The sequence below is a fragment of the Peromyscus maniculatus genome, chromosome 1, assembly GCF_049852395.1.
Source record: "Peromyscus maniculatus bairdii isolate BWxNUB_F1_BW_parent chromosome 1, HU_Pman_BW_mat_3.1, whole genome shotgun sequence".
NCBI lineage: Eukaryota > Metazoa > Chordata > Mammalia > Rodentia > Cricetidae > Peromyscus > Peromyscus maniculatus.
Window position 1 is genome coordinate 162,631,389 of NC_134852.1, and position 14,172 is coordinate 162,645,560.

General features: G+C 51.1%; 1 protein-coding gene and 1 long non-coding RNA gene across 2 annotated transcripts; one reads left to right on the forward strand and one right to left on the reverse strand.

Moving 5' to 3' along the window:
* Positions 1-935: 935 nt before the first annotated feature.
* Lrrc10b (leucine rich repeat containing 10B) lies at positions 936-3,039 on the reverse strand. The gene has a single exon (XM_006993854.4). It carries the CDS (start codon positions 2,890-2,892, stop codon positions 2,014-2,016), a length of 879 nt encoding a protein of 292 aa, XP_006993916.1. The 5' UTR covers positions 2,893-3,039; the 3' UTR covers positions 936-2,013.
* A 180-nt stretch (positions 3,040-3,219) lies between these two features.
* Positions 3,220-4,655, forward strand: LOC143270280 (uncharacterized). The gene is made up of 2 exons (XR_013047425.1): positions 3,220-3,497; positions 3,625-4,655. It is a non-coding gene; the product is annotated as an uncharacterized LOC143270280 (long non-coding RNA).
* The last annotated feature ends 9,517 nt before the right edge of the window (positions 4,656-14,172 follow it).

The following is a 14,172-nucleotide window of genomic DNA, read 5'->3' on the forward strand; positions in this document are numbered from 1 at the left end:
AGCTGCCACCCCACACCGAAGGACAGTGGATAAACAGTGAGCCGAGGCTTGGGCTGGAGCATCAGACCAACTCCTCAGCTACAGATGGTGAAACTGAGGCCCAGAAGACCGAGACTTCATCGAGATCACTCAGCCAACAGCTGAACCAGGAAAGGGCCAGACCTGGTCCCCAGGGGTTTCCCCTGTACCTGGCAAGTTCTGGGTTAAGAGGTCAGTTCCTGGTGTGCTGAAACACTCACCCACCCATCTGGTCACTTCTCCTCCCAAATCCTTACCCCCAAGTTATCAGACTCCAAGGCGGCCCAGAGCCCCAGTGGCACCTCAACAAAGACAGAACGCCTGCAGTTGGGTCCCGCACTAGTCTTACTCCTTGTAAAAGAGGCAGCTTCCAATCTCCCACTTTCTCACTCTTTCTATCCACAGTCTTATCTCACCCCAGATCCATGCCCAGCCTCCTCCTTACCCAGAGCCCAGCTACTGGGCTGAGCCTGACCTTTTGGCCTCATATGACATCAGTCCTCATTGCCATGGTGATAGAGGCCAAAACTGAGGGAACTCGGGCTGAGAAAGGCAAAGGCGAATGGAGCAAGTTCAGTCACAGAGTGAGTGGGAGAGGCCAGTACTGGGGAGAGAGTAGAGAAAGGCCGGCCCCGCGGGTGCGAGAGCCAGAACCCGAGACCTGAGCTGTAAATGACCCCCACAGCACCACCAAGGGTGGGGCGGGCCAGAGTGAGGAAGACGGCACCCAAAGATGCCAGACCCCCAGCTTCAGGGAGCCGAGGCCATTTCTTTCTGCTGCCCAGACAGGAAGGACACAACAGTTGGCCGGGGTCATTCTGACACAGAGTCGGGGCACGAGGGTGGGGGAGGTGCACCCACAGCAGTGGAACTTGGTGCTCCCGGGCTTATAAATAAATAGACATGTGGGAAACACACATTCTCCAAGAAATATAATTTATGTTTACAACCAGTTGTGTTGTTTTTTTTTTCTTCCTAAAGAAAACACTACCTTCTGGGGCTCCAGCCCCTGACAGTGTCCCTGAGTGTCCTCTGGCCCCTTCCTCCTGTTATTGCTTGGATCTGGCCCTGGGAATTGCAGCGCCTGTCTCCTCACCCCCTCGGAGGCTGTCCCTGGTGACGGAGTAGAGGCACATGGTGCCCGTCCAGTGCCCCATGCCGTGCCAGCCACCCTGGCTGTGCCCATGTAAGGAAATGGAGAGTGCCAGCAGTGGAGAGGCCCTGAGCAGCCTCCGGGAGTGCAGAAGCCCTCTCTCTTCTTCGGGCCAGGAGGCCCTAGAGGCACAGTGGCTTCTTTTCAAACGTGACAACTGAGGGCACAGGCAATTGGAGCGGGAAGATCTCTTTGCCCAGCAATCTTTCAACACACGCTGGGAGAAGAGATCAGAGGGAAAGGTGGGTGGAGACCCTGTCTTCCTCTCCATACAGTTATCGGGGACCTGGTGGAGAGCTGAGGGAGGCTAAGGTGTTAGGCCCGAATCTATGCCCTGCTTCTGTCCTAGACAGAGTCCCTATGCCCTACTTCTGGCCAGAACCAGCACCCTCCCCCAAACACACACCCGGAGGAAAAGTATTGCCTCCATACCGTCCACCCCAGAAGTAATGGCTCCAGCAACAGCTAGGGTAGGCCTAGGAGATGCAAACCCCAGATGAAAGTGATAGGCACCCTGGGCATCCAGTGTCAGAGTGGGGGTGATTCTGTGGATAGTGGTGACCCTGGTTCCAGGTGAGAACCAGCTCATCTGTTGTACCATCAGTGGCTCTATCCCAGACTTCTTGGTCTGAAAATTGCCCAGAGGTCTGTCCAGGGAGTCTTTCTTACTACCCAGGAGTGTCTGAAGATAGCCTCAGGGTTGCCTGTGCCGGGCAGCTTGCTCAATGCCTCTCCTTCACTGCCCCAATCAAGAGGCCCAGCGGCACCCTATATCCAGACAGCCGCGGCCTCCTAGAGCCCCTTCTTCCAGAGTGGCCAAGCCCATCACTCAAGGCAGAGGCTCAGGTGCCCAATCCTGGAGGGGCTTCCAAGGCTCGGAGGTTGTCCCTGGCAGGCCCCAGGGCCCTGGGTCCTGAGCCTCCTATGAGCAGGTCTTCTTCCTCCTCATCCTCAAAGGCCCGGACTGGACGCCGGGGTGGCGGCCGCGGAATGGGCTCGTCGCGCTCAGCCATGCGCTCGACGGCGCCCTCGCCAACTAAGAAAACGGTGTCTGCCACGCGCGGGGGTCCAGTGACCGGGTTGTGGTCGTAGGAGAAAACTCGCAGCGCGCGCAGCGGGTGCAGGTCCGGGAAGCCGCCCAGGCGGTTGCGGTCGAGGTCGAGGATGTGCAGCCGGCCCATGCGCAGCAGCGCGGGCGGGAACTCTTCGAAGCGGTTGCCGTAGAGCCAGAGGCCACGCAAGCCCGTCATGCGCGGCAGCTCCGCCGGCAGCGCGCGCAGCCGGTTGTCGCCCATCTGCAGCGATTGCAGCGCCACCAGGCGCAGCAGCGGCCGCGGGAAGCGCCGCAGGAAGTTGCCCTCGATCCAGAGGCAGCGCAGGCTCTGCAGCTGCGCAAAATCGGGTGGCAGCGCCAGCAACCGGTTGCCGCCCAGGTAGAGACGCGTGAGGCGCGGCAGGCGACACAGGCCGTCGGGCAGGCGCTCCAGCTTGTTGAAATCGAGCGCCAGGATGCGCAGCTCGCGCAGCTCCTCGATCTCCTCGGGCAGCTCGCGCAGCCCGGTGCCGCTCACATACAGCTTCTGCAGGCGGCTCAGAGCGCACACGGCGCTGGGCAGCCGCCGCAGCCGCCGCCCGCTCAGCTCCAGCTGCTGCTCGCCGCTGCGCAGCTGCTCCTCGGCGTCCGACGGCAGCTCGTCCGGCGTGGACTCCGCGATACCCATGGTCACGGGCCCCGGCCCGGGCCGCCGCTGCCACCACCCGGCATCGCCCCGCCCCGGCTGCCCCGACGGGGGCCCGGGCCGCTGGACCTCGGGGGCCCCCCGCCCCGGCCTGCCTGTGTGCCGGGAGGGGGGCCGTGCCGGGAGGAGGCGCCCGCCTGGGCCCCGCCGCCCGGCACCGCGTTCGGCCGCCCGCCCTCTGGCCTCCCCCGCTGCCTCCGCCAGAGGCCGACTGGCTCGAGTTCGAGCTGACTCGCAGCTTAGCGACCCGTCGCCTTGGCAACCCCCGACGCGCGTGCGGCTGCCAATGAGGCAGAGGGAGGGCGGGGTGGGGCGGGGCCAAGGCGGCCTGCAAGAGTGGGGTCCCGAAGCTGAAGCGGGTCCCTAGCTAGCTAGCCCTTCCCGGAGCTAGCGCGAGCCGAGGCAGCCGCTGAGCGCAAACCTAGCACAGGGCTAGCGCTGAGCCCCGACGTCCGACACTTATCTACACCTGCCTCAGCCGGCCATTTGATATAGCTGTGTGTGCCTCAAGGCTCTTGGGCCCAGGAGAAAGGAACCTGGGACTGAAGAAATGGAGGAAGGGTACTGGAGGAGGACCTGAAGGCGAGGTCACTTGCTTTTTCGTTCCCGTCCAGCAGCGTGTTGCCAGTCGCCCAGTCGCAGGAAGGGGGGGACGGTCACTTCAAGACTATGTTGGACTAACTAGGAACGATGCTATGTTCTGGCCTTTCTTAGATCTGAGGATTTGCGGGACTGTGCTTGACTCCGCCCTCGCCGGGTTCCGCCCGTTGCTGGTGCTTTCCCACTCCAAACCCGCAGCTCCTATCTGGGCCCCTCCGAGGATACCCAAAGTCTGTGTGTGGCTATGGTGGGCGGAGGACTGGAACAAGTGACCACCTTTGAGTGCCACCAACGATAATCACCTTGGTTCTGTGACTCACCAACAGCCTTTTGACCCGCCTCCTCCCCTGCCACTCTGCCAACGCTCCACGTGCCCGGCACTTTGCTAAAAGCTACTCCCCATATTTTAAAGATAGATATAGCGATTGGACTTAAGCTGGTTGACCAAAAAAACCGGCGTTCGTGTGACTCGAGAGCCCAAATTCCTAACCATATAACTTCCCAGCAAAAGAAAACACATCGTTCCACCCCACCCCTCCGGTGAATTTTTCCTCAACAGAGTTTCTGACTCACAATACAAAAACCAGGAGAAAGGAATCAGTAATCCCATAGAAACGAGGAGGAAAGCAGCCTCCAGGAATTAGGCAAACCTTCTAGAGGGTTGTGCAGCAACCTAGGAACTCAGTCAGCAGACCTCACACCTCCTCCCCTTGCCTGCTCTGACCCGACAGACCTTAGTGTCCTCCAAACCATCCCTACTGCCCCGACAATTTTAACATTAAGACAGTGGAAGGAAGACACATCGATTCACCTCTGTAATCCTAGCTGTCAACCAGCCTGAGCAACAACATACAGCAAGAACCCAGGTGTGGTGGCTCAGGCCTGTAATCCGGGAACTTTCAGAGCAGAAGTTGGAGGATTTTTGCAAGTTCAAGTCAGCCTAAGCTATATAGTGATTAAAGGCTAACAGGGTTCACAGAAAGCCCTTGTCTCAGAATGGAGGCAATGAAAGGGGGTTAGGGTGACTCACCCTTGTCACCCCTGCTATGTTAACCAGACTGGGCAGCATAGTAAGAACCTATCAGAAAACTAAAAAATAATGCTATAAAGAAGGAAGGGCTTGGGGCGTCCTTCAGTGCTATTGAGTGTATTTTGACAAATGTGTGTACCTGTGCTGTCACGGGCTCCCACACACACACACCTTGTTTAAGTTTTTGTTCCTTTGTGAGTCTCGCACAGCTCAGGCTAGCCTACACCTCAATAGGTCACCAGGTCACCAAATTTCTGGTCCTCCCACCTCCCTAATGCTGGGATTACAGGTGTGCGCCTCTGCGTTCTGACTATACGATGTGGGGATCAAACCCAGAGCCTTGAGCACGCTAGGCAAAGCGCCCTACTAATTGTGCTACATCCCCAGCCCTCATGTTCCATTTCTAAAGTTCAAAAGTTCCCTCACGCCTCTTTCACATCCCAGAAGCAGCTTTGATCATGACCTCTATCATCAGGGGTCAACTTGGCTTGCTTTTGAATTTCCTAGGGATGAAACCATCCAGCAAATCCTTTTTTCACTCCTGGCTTCCATTTCTCTGATCCTTATAGATATTTGTTAGCTAAAGGGCCAGAAGGGCAGAGCACCAGTGGTCTTCAAGCAAGGGGTTTCTTGGGGTGAGCAGATACTGGGAGACACAGACAGAAGCAGGCTGTTACTAGGAAACAGCCATGTACTAATAAAATATGTGAGGACCACAGCCAAGGTAAGGGATCCATGTCCAGCCAAGCCCAGACATCAGACCCCAGAGGGATAGATCCTCATCCCCGGCTAGATAGGGTTCAAGTCCCTCAAGTTCCTAGACCATGTTAAATCCCAACACAACACTTTCCCTTCTCCTTACTTGAGAAGATTTCTCAGAGGAGGTGGGCACTCACATACCAGAAATCCAGGGCAGACCCAGCCAGGCATGAGTATCTCCCAACCCCCCACATCTCTTCAGCATCTTTACCAAGGGACATTCGATGTGGAGGAGGGAATCCAGTCAGCCCACCCTCACCACATGCTCAGGCTGGCACTGCCACGCCAGGCAGCCCTCCTGGACTCTGTGGGCATCCCAGAAGCCCTGTGAATGCCTCCACTCCGGTACCAGCCAGGCATTGCTCCTGGGGTTAGGAGCATGGAGGCCAGCCCTCCGCTTCCTCTAGGTCTTTTTCTTGTTCTGGGTAGATCCTGTACCTTTACCTCCCACCAGGCCCTTCTCAGTGGGTAAAGGTAAAATGTGCTGCTGCGTTCAGGGCCCACGCAGACTGGCGGTGAAGCAATCATCTCAATGAGTCACGCTGGCACTGCAGGAGCCTGGTCCCTGCTGAGGTGTCACTAATGAATTAGCTTCATCCCAGCATGGGGCCCCTCAGCCTTTCCCCACTCCTCAGAAAGCAGGAAACTGAGACCTGCAAGGAGGAGCCAGGGCTCTGATAGCGCTAGGTTCCAGCTCAGTCACAGCTATGCCCTCTGTTCACACACACTGCAAAAACACCCAAGGGCAAGTCCCCAGGCCCTCAAAATGGACTCTGTTGCCAACCAGCAGCTATAATAATCTTATTCCCCCGTCAAATCTGTATGAAGGTCTTTCTGAGTATGAAAACAGCTCGGTGATAAATGTCTCTGTACCCAGTCTCCAGCATTTACAATTGTTCACATTTTCTTATGCTTGTTCTAAATCTGTTTTCTTTGAAATAAAAGAACGAAAAACTGACAAATCACACAGAAGGGGGCTTTTCTCTCCCTTTCTGTGTCCCTGTAGGTACCTCTCTCCTGCCGACCCTGCCTAGGCTCCTCTTGAGTGTTCCTCCCTGCCCTGAGCCAGGACCACTGGCTGCTTGCTGAGACTTGAGTATTCCCAGAATGTCACATTCCATGAGGTTCTTAGAAAGCAAAGACTCCAGCTTATTAGAACCAATCAGGAAATGTCAGGGCAAGGAGAGGGCTCGTTGCCTTGTGTGTGTGTGTGTGTGTGTGTGTGTGTGTGTGTGTGTGTGTGTGTGTGTTCTTAATGTCTGCAAGAAGCTAGAGACCCTGGCTTCCAAAAACCCTGCAGAAGGGACTCACCCACTACTGTGTTCATGCATGGGTTCATGATCTCCTGAAGATCTAATCTAATTCTCTCATTTGGGAAAGGAGAGTGATGGCTTCTTCATGCCACAGGGCTGTCCCCTTACCTGGACTAGTCAGAACCTAATTCTCCAGTCTTTAAGGTATACATTCAAAATAACATCAAATACCTGCTTCGAGGCCTGGGCACTGGGGATCGCTATGAATATACACACCAAGGTCAAAGTCTGTGTCTCTGAGGACAGTATTCTGCCAGTGGAGACAGTCAACTAAAAAGGAGTTGAATAGTGGTCAGCCTGTGGGGGACATGAAGCAAGGATTGAGGAGGAGGAAGAGGAGGAGGAGGAGGAGGAGGAGGAAGAAGAAGAAGAAAAGAAGAGAGTGGGCTGCCGCTGACAGACACCGGAGTGGCCAAGGCAGGCTTCTGTAAGGGCACAGCATTGAGCCAGGACAAGAGTAAGGCAGGAAGATGTGCACAGGGGTGCATTCCTGAAGGTGGTCAGTGGGGTGAAAGTGGGTCTGGGATTTGCAGAGCAGCCCAGGGGCTTCCCGGGGCCTTGGAGCTACCAGGGTGTGGCTGCAGGTGAGGCAGAGGGGGAAGGTGAGGAGGCAGCACCTGCTTTGGGTGTTGACTTTGAATCCGAGGTCACTGAGCGACTCGGAGCAGAGATCGTGCATTAGAACAACAGCTGCCTGCCGGAGGAAGCCTGCTCGGCTCCCCCTCTCATCTTGCTTCTCTCCCACACGGTAATGAACGTTGTCATTTACCGAGCACCTACGGGCTGTCTAATTTACCCTTCACTGCCGATCCACCCGGCAGGTACTGAATCCCCCTCCACCCTCCCACTCCACAGATGAGGAAACAGATTCAGAGGGGGTAAGCAGCTTGAGCAAGGTCACACAGCTGGGAAGAGGCAAAGCTGAGATGCAGATCCGTCTCATTATGAAGCCAAAACTTTTCATACCTTGGATCTTGGACTTGGTTGGCTGAGAGAAATCAAAGAAACCACTCGGTGTGCCCAAATGCTTGTCCTCAGCCTGAAAACAACATTTCCAGGAGTGCCCCACTTGAAGATGTTGCTGTAGCTGGAGAGGACAAGAGTGGCCAAGAAACAGGAACACACACACACCCCCCAACTCCCTATCGCAGCATGAGGACTACGTGTATTTGCTTAACTGAGGGACGGAGGGATCCTGCAGGTGAGAGAACAAGAGTCCCAAAGCAGATTCAAGAGAACAAAGAGGCCCCCCAAGTCCAGAGGACCCAGGTTCAGGCTTTCCTGAGAGCAAATTACAGGCAGTTCCTAGCCTACTGTTCTCCCAGAGCCCTGAGGTGCATGGGAAAGGAGTTCACAGGACTGGGTCAGTCTCTGCCACGCCTCTCCTCCAGTCCAGTGAAACGTGAACCCAGACGTGGCTTGCGGATCACATTCCGTGGAACCTAGTGCATGGTCACCTGCCTATACCTTCCACCCCATCCCATCCCTGGAGACAACAGAGATCAGAGTGTGATGAAGGGGAGTGTGATGGACTTGGTGGATCCCGGCTATCAAGGTGGGTCCTAGTAGGCCACCATGTTGCAAAAAGGGTTCCTGACCAGGTGACCCTGTCATGGGTTGTTGGATTGAAGGTTGTTAAGGATGTGAGCTCTAGGAGAGCAGGGAGCCTCTCTGTTTCATGTTCTCTCCACATTACCCGTCCACTTGAGTGCCTCATTCTCTCTGAACCTCAGTCCTTACACCTAGAGAAAGCCAGAACTGAGTGTCAGACCGAGAGGCACTTGCCTTGCCTTAAAATCGAAAAAGCATCAGTTGGTGAAGTACGTGTCTCAAAACCATGGAGATTGGAAACTGATCCCCAGAACTCATGTAAAAAGCTGCTTGGTGACATGTGCTTGAAACTCCAGCACTTGGAGAGGCAGCTGAAGATGGATCCCTGGGGCTCAGGGGCCATCCAGGCCTAATTGGAAGTTCCAAGCAAGTGAGAGACACTGTCTCAAAAAATAAGGCAGATGGCCTCTGAGGAACACTACTCAAGTTGTCCTTTGATCTCCAAAACCACATATGCACACAAGTGCACTTGCATCTACACACACATGAATACATGAACAAGTACACACATACACACACACACACACACACACACACACACACACACACACACAAATATAAACAGTAAGGGTGAGACCTAAAAAAAAAAACTGTCCATAAGTAAAGTGAATAACATTTTCACGCCATGTGTGTGTCGGGTGCACACAGCTATGCACAAAGGCCAGAGAACTTGGTTTTCCTACTCTAACACTTCTTCCTTGTTCCCTCGAGACAGGATCTGTCACTGAGCCTGGAGCTAGGCTGGTGGTCAGCAAACTCCAGTGATCCTTCCCTCAGCTTACCCCAGCTCTGAAGTTACAGGTGCGTAGATCCATACCCACGTTCTTACGTAGATTCTGGGTTCCCCCTCTCTCTATCTCTCTGTCTCTGTCTGTCTCTCCCTCACCCCTCTCTGTTGTGTGTGATATGTGTGTATATAAAGGCATACGTGTGGGTAGTGTTTGTTCATGTGGGTGTGCATTTATGCAGAGGACCACAGTTGATGTTGGGAATTCTCTTTGTTTACTCCTCCTCTTTATTCAATAAGGCAAGGTCTCTCAATTAAACCCAGAGCCTCCCCTGGGGATTCTGTGTTTCTGCCTTCTGAGGCTGTATTTATGGGGGGCGGGGTAGCCACCCAGCATTTATCTAAATTCTAAGGAGCCAAACTCTGGTCCTCTTGTTTGTGAGGTAAGTGCTTTAACCACTGAGCTATCTCCCCACCCCTAACTCTAGGGATTTGAACTCAGGACCTCATGCTTGGTCGGTCGGCGCTCTTACCTGTTGAGGCATCTATTAACCTGATTTTTGGCACTTTCTAAAGTGTGGCCTCCTTCTCCCCCTCCTCCAGTCCACAAAGGGCAGAACCACTCTGCCCTGGGGGGCGGGGTCCTACATGAAGCTCAGGGCTGGGTGGCTGGTCAAGCGAGGCATTAACTCAGGACCAGCGGTTCCTCCGAAGACACTTTCCTCCATCCACTCCCCTCCATTCTTAAGCCGAGTTGGCTTCCCAGCCTGCTGCTCTCCAGGGCAACCAGAACAAAGAGGCAAATCCTCGGCTCAGAGTTGCAAAAGAGGCTTTGAAATCCAGAGCTGAGACTACAGAGTCTTACAGCAGCCAGGGTTTGATTGAGAAAAAGAATTTTGTAGGTCCAAAAGCCTGCCTTTGAACTTGAAGAGCAGACAGCTGATGCCGTAAGCCCTGGAGAGGGACAGCATGCATCATCACAGAAGCCAAGATTCTACCCAGACGACTATTGAGGCTGGACCTGCAGGTGAGAGAGAAGGAAAGGAGCCCTGACCTCACAGATGCCAAGGAAAGAGGCCTAAGGGGTTAAGAAAGAAGCCCCATCTGTAGGGGGGGGGGCACCAGCTAAACAGGGCACCAGTTCTGAGGCCTGAGATTGTGACCCGCCTCTGCCTATCACAGAAGCCTTGGAGCAGAGGCAGAGGCGAGCTAGCTCTCCCATGACTCTTTCCCCATCAGTATCAAGCAGATGTTTCTGAAGCTCCAAGATGGGTATTGGTGTGTCAAGGCCCAGGGTGGCAAGCTCAAAGGGACTGAGCAGTAGAGGTCATAAGCCAGCGGCAGGGGTGGTTCTGTGACCCTAGAAATGATGGGCCAGGTTATCTGGGCAGTTGGAGGAGGATGGTCGTGATGAATGACACAGAGACAACAGTCAGATGTGGTGGCACTCACCTGCCATCCCATCAGTTGAGAGGTAATGGCGGAAGGATCAGGAGTTAAGGCCAGCTTTAATGACATAACAAGTCTGAGGCTGACCTGATATACATGAAACCCTGTCTCAAGAAAGCCCAAACTGGGCCAAGGGGATAGCTCAGCAGATTAAAAAAAAGAAGAAGAAGAAGAAGTGCTCACCTTGCTTGCCTGACTCCATGAGGTTGATCCCAGAACTACAAAGGTGGAGAGAATTGACTCTGCAATACTGCTCCCTGATTTCCATGTGCTGTGATGCACACCACACACAAACACACACCATGCAGATGCACACATATACACTAATAACAATAATTTTTATAAAGGTTTATTTTATGGGTATGAGTGTTTTGCCTGTATGTATGTATGTATATATGTATATATGTATGTATGTATGTATGTATGTATGTATGTGTGGGAGTCCACAACTGACTCAGTTTCCCATTTTGAATTTGAAGTCTATTCTGATAGAGAGTTCAGGCTCACTTGCTCCAGGGCTGTGAGAAAGTCCTGATTAGCCCACAGGGAGGAACATACTATCTATCTAGACATAGGCTGCTGACACCAGCCAGAGGTCCATCGAGATAGAAATGAAACTACCTGCTCTTTGACTCAAGGACAGGATAGATAGTGGCTGAATGCCTGGGCTGTGCATTGTTCTACCTCTGTCCTTCAAGATTGTATATAAGCTGGCTGTGAAATAAACTCAGGGCTGTCCCGCATTGACTGGCAATCCTCTTGACTCTGTTCTGTCTCCTTCATTGTCTCCACAATCCACATGCCTCCACCCAGATACCCAGTGGACTCACCGGGAGGTTCTAACAGGTAGTGCCTGCTGTGGGGGCTGGGCACAGGGGATTTCGTGACGGACATCACAGGAGAAAAAGGAGTGAACTCAAAAAAAGTGGGAGCCAAGGTAAATACGACTTGAGAATAAAAGTGATAAGTGTAAATAAAAAAGCAGATGCGCGGTAAAAAAAAAAAAATTGAGAATAAGTGTAAAAAATAAGTATGGGTCAAGGAAATAGACAACAGCTGTTTGTAGATTTACTTAAAGATATCTTAAAGGCTAGAGGTACCAAAGCAGGAGGTCAGCAACTGTGTAAATTTTTAGAATTTGTAGAAAAAATTTGTCCTTGGTTTCCTGGGCAGGGTACCTTGGATGCAGATACTTAGAGACATATTAGAGTTAAAATACAGAGGTATTATAATAAGCCTGGTCCAGAAAAGCTTCCAACAGATGTCTTTAGTCTCTGGACACTTATTTGGGACAGTTTAGATCTTTGTTCTGACAGACAGAAAATGTTTCCTGAATCAAGTAAAATGCACACTAAACATTCTGCTCTGCCAGAGAGATTGATTTATGCAGATGCTTTCATAAAGTTACCTAATGATAATGGCCAGTTAGATTCTGGTATGAGGCAGAATTAGAGGAAGAGGCTGCTACGTATTATAATGAAGATTCTCCCCCACCTCAAGATTCTACCCCAACTTCACTCCTGACTATGAATGGTTTTTCTGGAAAGATTAAGCAGGTCACTACTGCAAACCATTAGTCCAGTGTCTCACTTTCCAATCTGTTCATAGCTGGCTGGTAAATGTAGATGTGAGCACTCTTTGTCTTGGTCTGAGTTCTGACTGTTACTATGCTACTGTTCTGTTCCATGTGTTTAAGGGGACTGGGTCCCCCCACTGAACTGAGATAAGCAGGTAGCTCCTGCCAGGTGGGGCTTGTGTATTACAAGAGAAGCCATCTGTTAGATGAGGCCATCGTCTCAGTGCTGATGTACTGGTACTTGGCTGTCTGTGAAAGTCTTACTTGTTTCTGTCTACTAACCTCACTCATTTTCCTGGAAGAGAAGGAGAGAGGGGCGTGGCAAGGGCCGCCTCCCTCTTTGGTAGCTCTCTTAGGCCTACAGCACAGGTAGAGCTGGTCTTGGCCAGCAAGAGAAGCCTGCATCCAGTCAGTGTCTCTCAGAGGGTGAGGCTGTGCGTTCTCAGAGCAGGAAGGGCAGAGACAGGAGTTACAGGTGAAGTAGCAGGGAGTTTACTGTCTACAACTGACAAGCCGTGCTGAAACCTGCCAGAGAATCTGGGCTTAATTGTTAATTATTATTATAGTCAAAGGAGCCAAAAACTTCTTTTTCAGGAACACTGGCAGCCAAGGGCACACTCTGTGCCCACTGCTCCCCCTCCCTTCCTTCCTAAGCCAGGTTCTTCTTCACTGTGATAACTTCAAGGTCTCTTCTGCTGGCCAGCAGCTTCCCACCTCAACCCTTCTCTGTCCTGATACTGCTTGAAAAAAAAATGTTGACTTACCAGCCTGCATACTTTGAAAAGCTTTGATTTTAGAACAAAAGTCAAAGTACATTATGTTTGGGAGAAATTATGCTTTTGCTTCCACAGGAAAAGAAAAATTACATGGATTTTGGTCATTTGAGTTCAATAGGTTACAAATATTTGTCGTCATTTAAGGGAATTGGTTACAAATTATTATGGGTTAAGATTTTTAAAAAAAACTACCGCTAATCTCAAATGTTTCACATTGATACAGGTTTTTTTATATTAATGAAAACGTAAGTTTTTTTGTTATGATATACGCATATATATGTTTCTATTTTTTTCTTTTGGTTTTTTCAAGACAGGGTTTCTCTGTGTAGCTTTGGAGCCTCTCCTGGAACTCGCTCTGTAGACCAGGCTGACCTTGAACTCACAGAGATCCACCTGCCTCTGCCTCCCCAGTGCTGGGATTAAAGGTGTGCACCACCACCACCTGGCTTCTATTCTTTTTTGAAATGTTATACCTATGCAATGTTCTAAACTGCAGGGAAGAAACCACAAGAAAAAAGGATTTGGATGGAAATTTGCATAATTGTTTGAAAAGCAAGAGAAGGCAAAAGACTGGAACAAGGAAAGGAAAGGGGAAAGAGGAATTTGTCTATGTCTGGCTGGTCCAGAAGAGCAAGCACAGTGAAAGGCCTGACCCGAAGGCACATGGGAAGTTGCAGAAGGCCAGAGGGGATGTGAACACTGCTGAATTTGAAGGGAAACCGTAGCATATATTGGGGATTTACAATATTAGATTAATTCTGGTTAGTTTTCTTCATTTTAAAAATTAGCTGATGATTCTGCCTTTACAATGTTTAGGACATATATTATATCCTAAGGAATTAAAGCCTCGGAAATTGGAAATAAGAAAAGATGAGTTTAAAACTTTGAATGATTTTCAAAAGTTATTAGGGGTTATTCAGTAGTTACGATCTTATATAAAATCACTTACTGGTGATTAGAGCCTTTGAATGATATTTTAAAAGGAGATAATGATCCTAATTCACCCAGACAGTTAACTGAAGAAGGAAGACAGGTTCTTTCACAGGTTGAGAATGCTATTCAATATCAGCAGGTATATTATATCGATTATGATCAACTTTGGCAAGCATATATCCTGCCCACTAGACTTGCTCCTGCAGTCGTATTATGGCAAAAATGGTCCACTTTTATGTTTACACCTTCCTGCTTCATCAGCTAAAGTATTCTATCCACATTATGAAGCTATAGCATGTCTAGTGCAAAAAGAGTCAAGTTGAATCTAGAAGATATTTTGGCAAAGAGCCTGAGACTATTGGTGTGCCATTCACAACAAAATTGATAGGCTATTTCAAAATAATGATTCTTAGGCAACTGCTTTTGCTCAATTATGGGGTTAAATTGATAATCATTATCCTGTTGATCAATTATTACAATTTGCTTAG

What these genes read in the sequence shown, in the direction of transcription:
- Lrrc10b (XM_006993854.4), bottom strand. Translation starts at nt 2,892, where the DNA reads ATGGGTATCGCGGAGTCCACGCCGGACGAGCTGCCGTCGGACGCCGAG.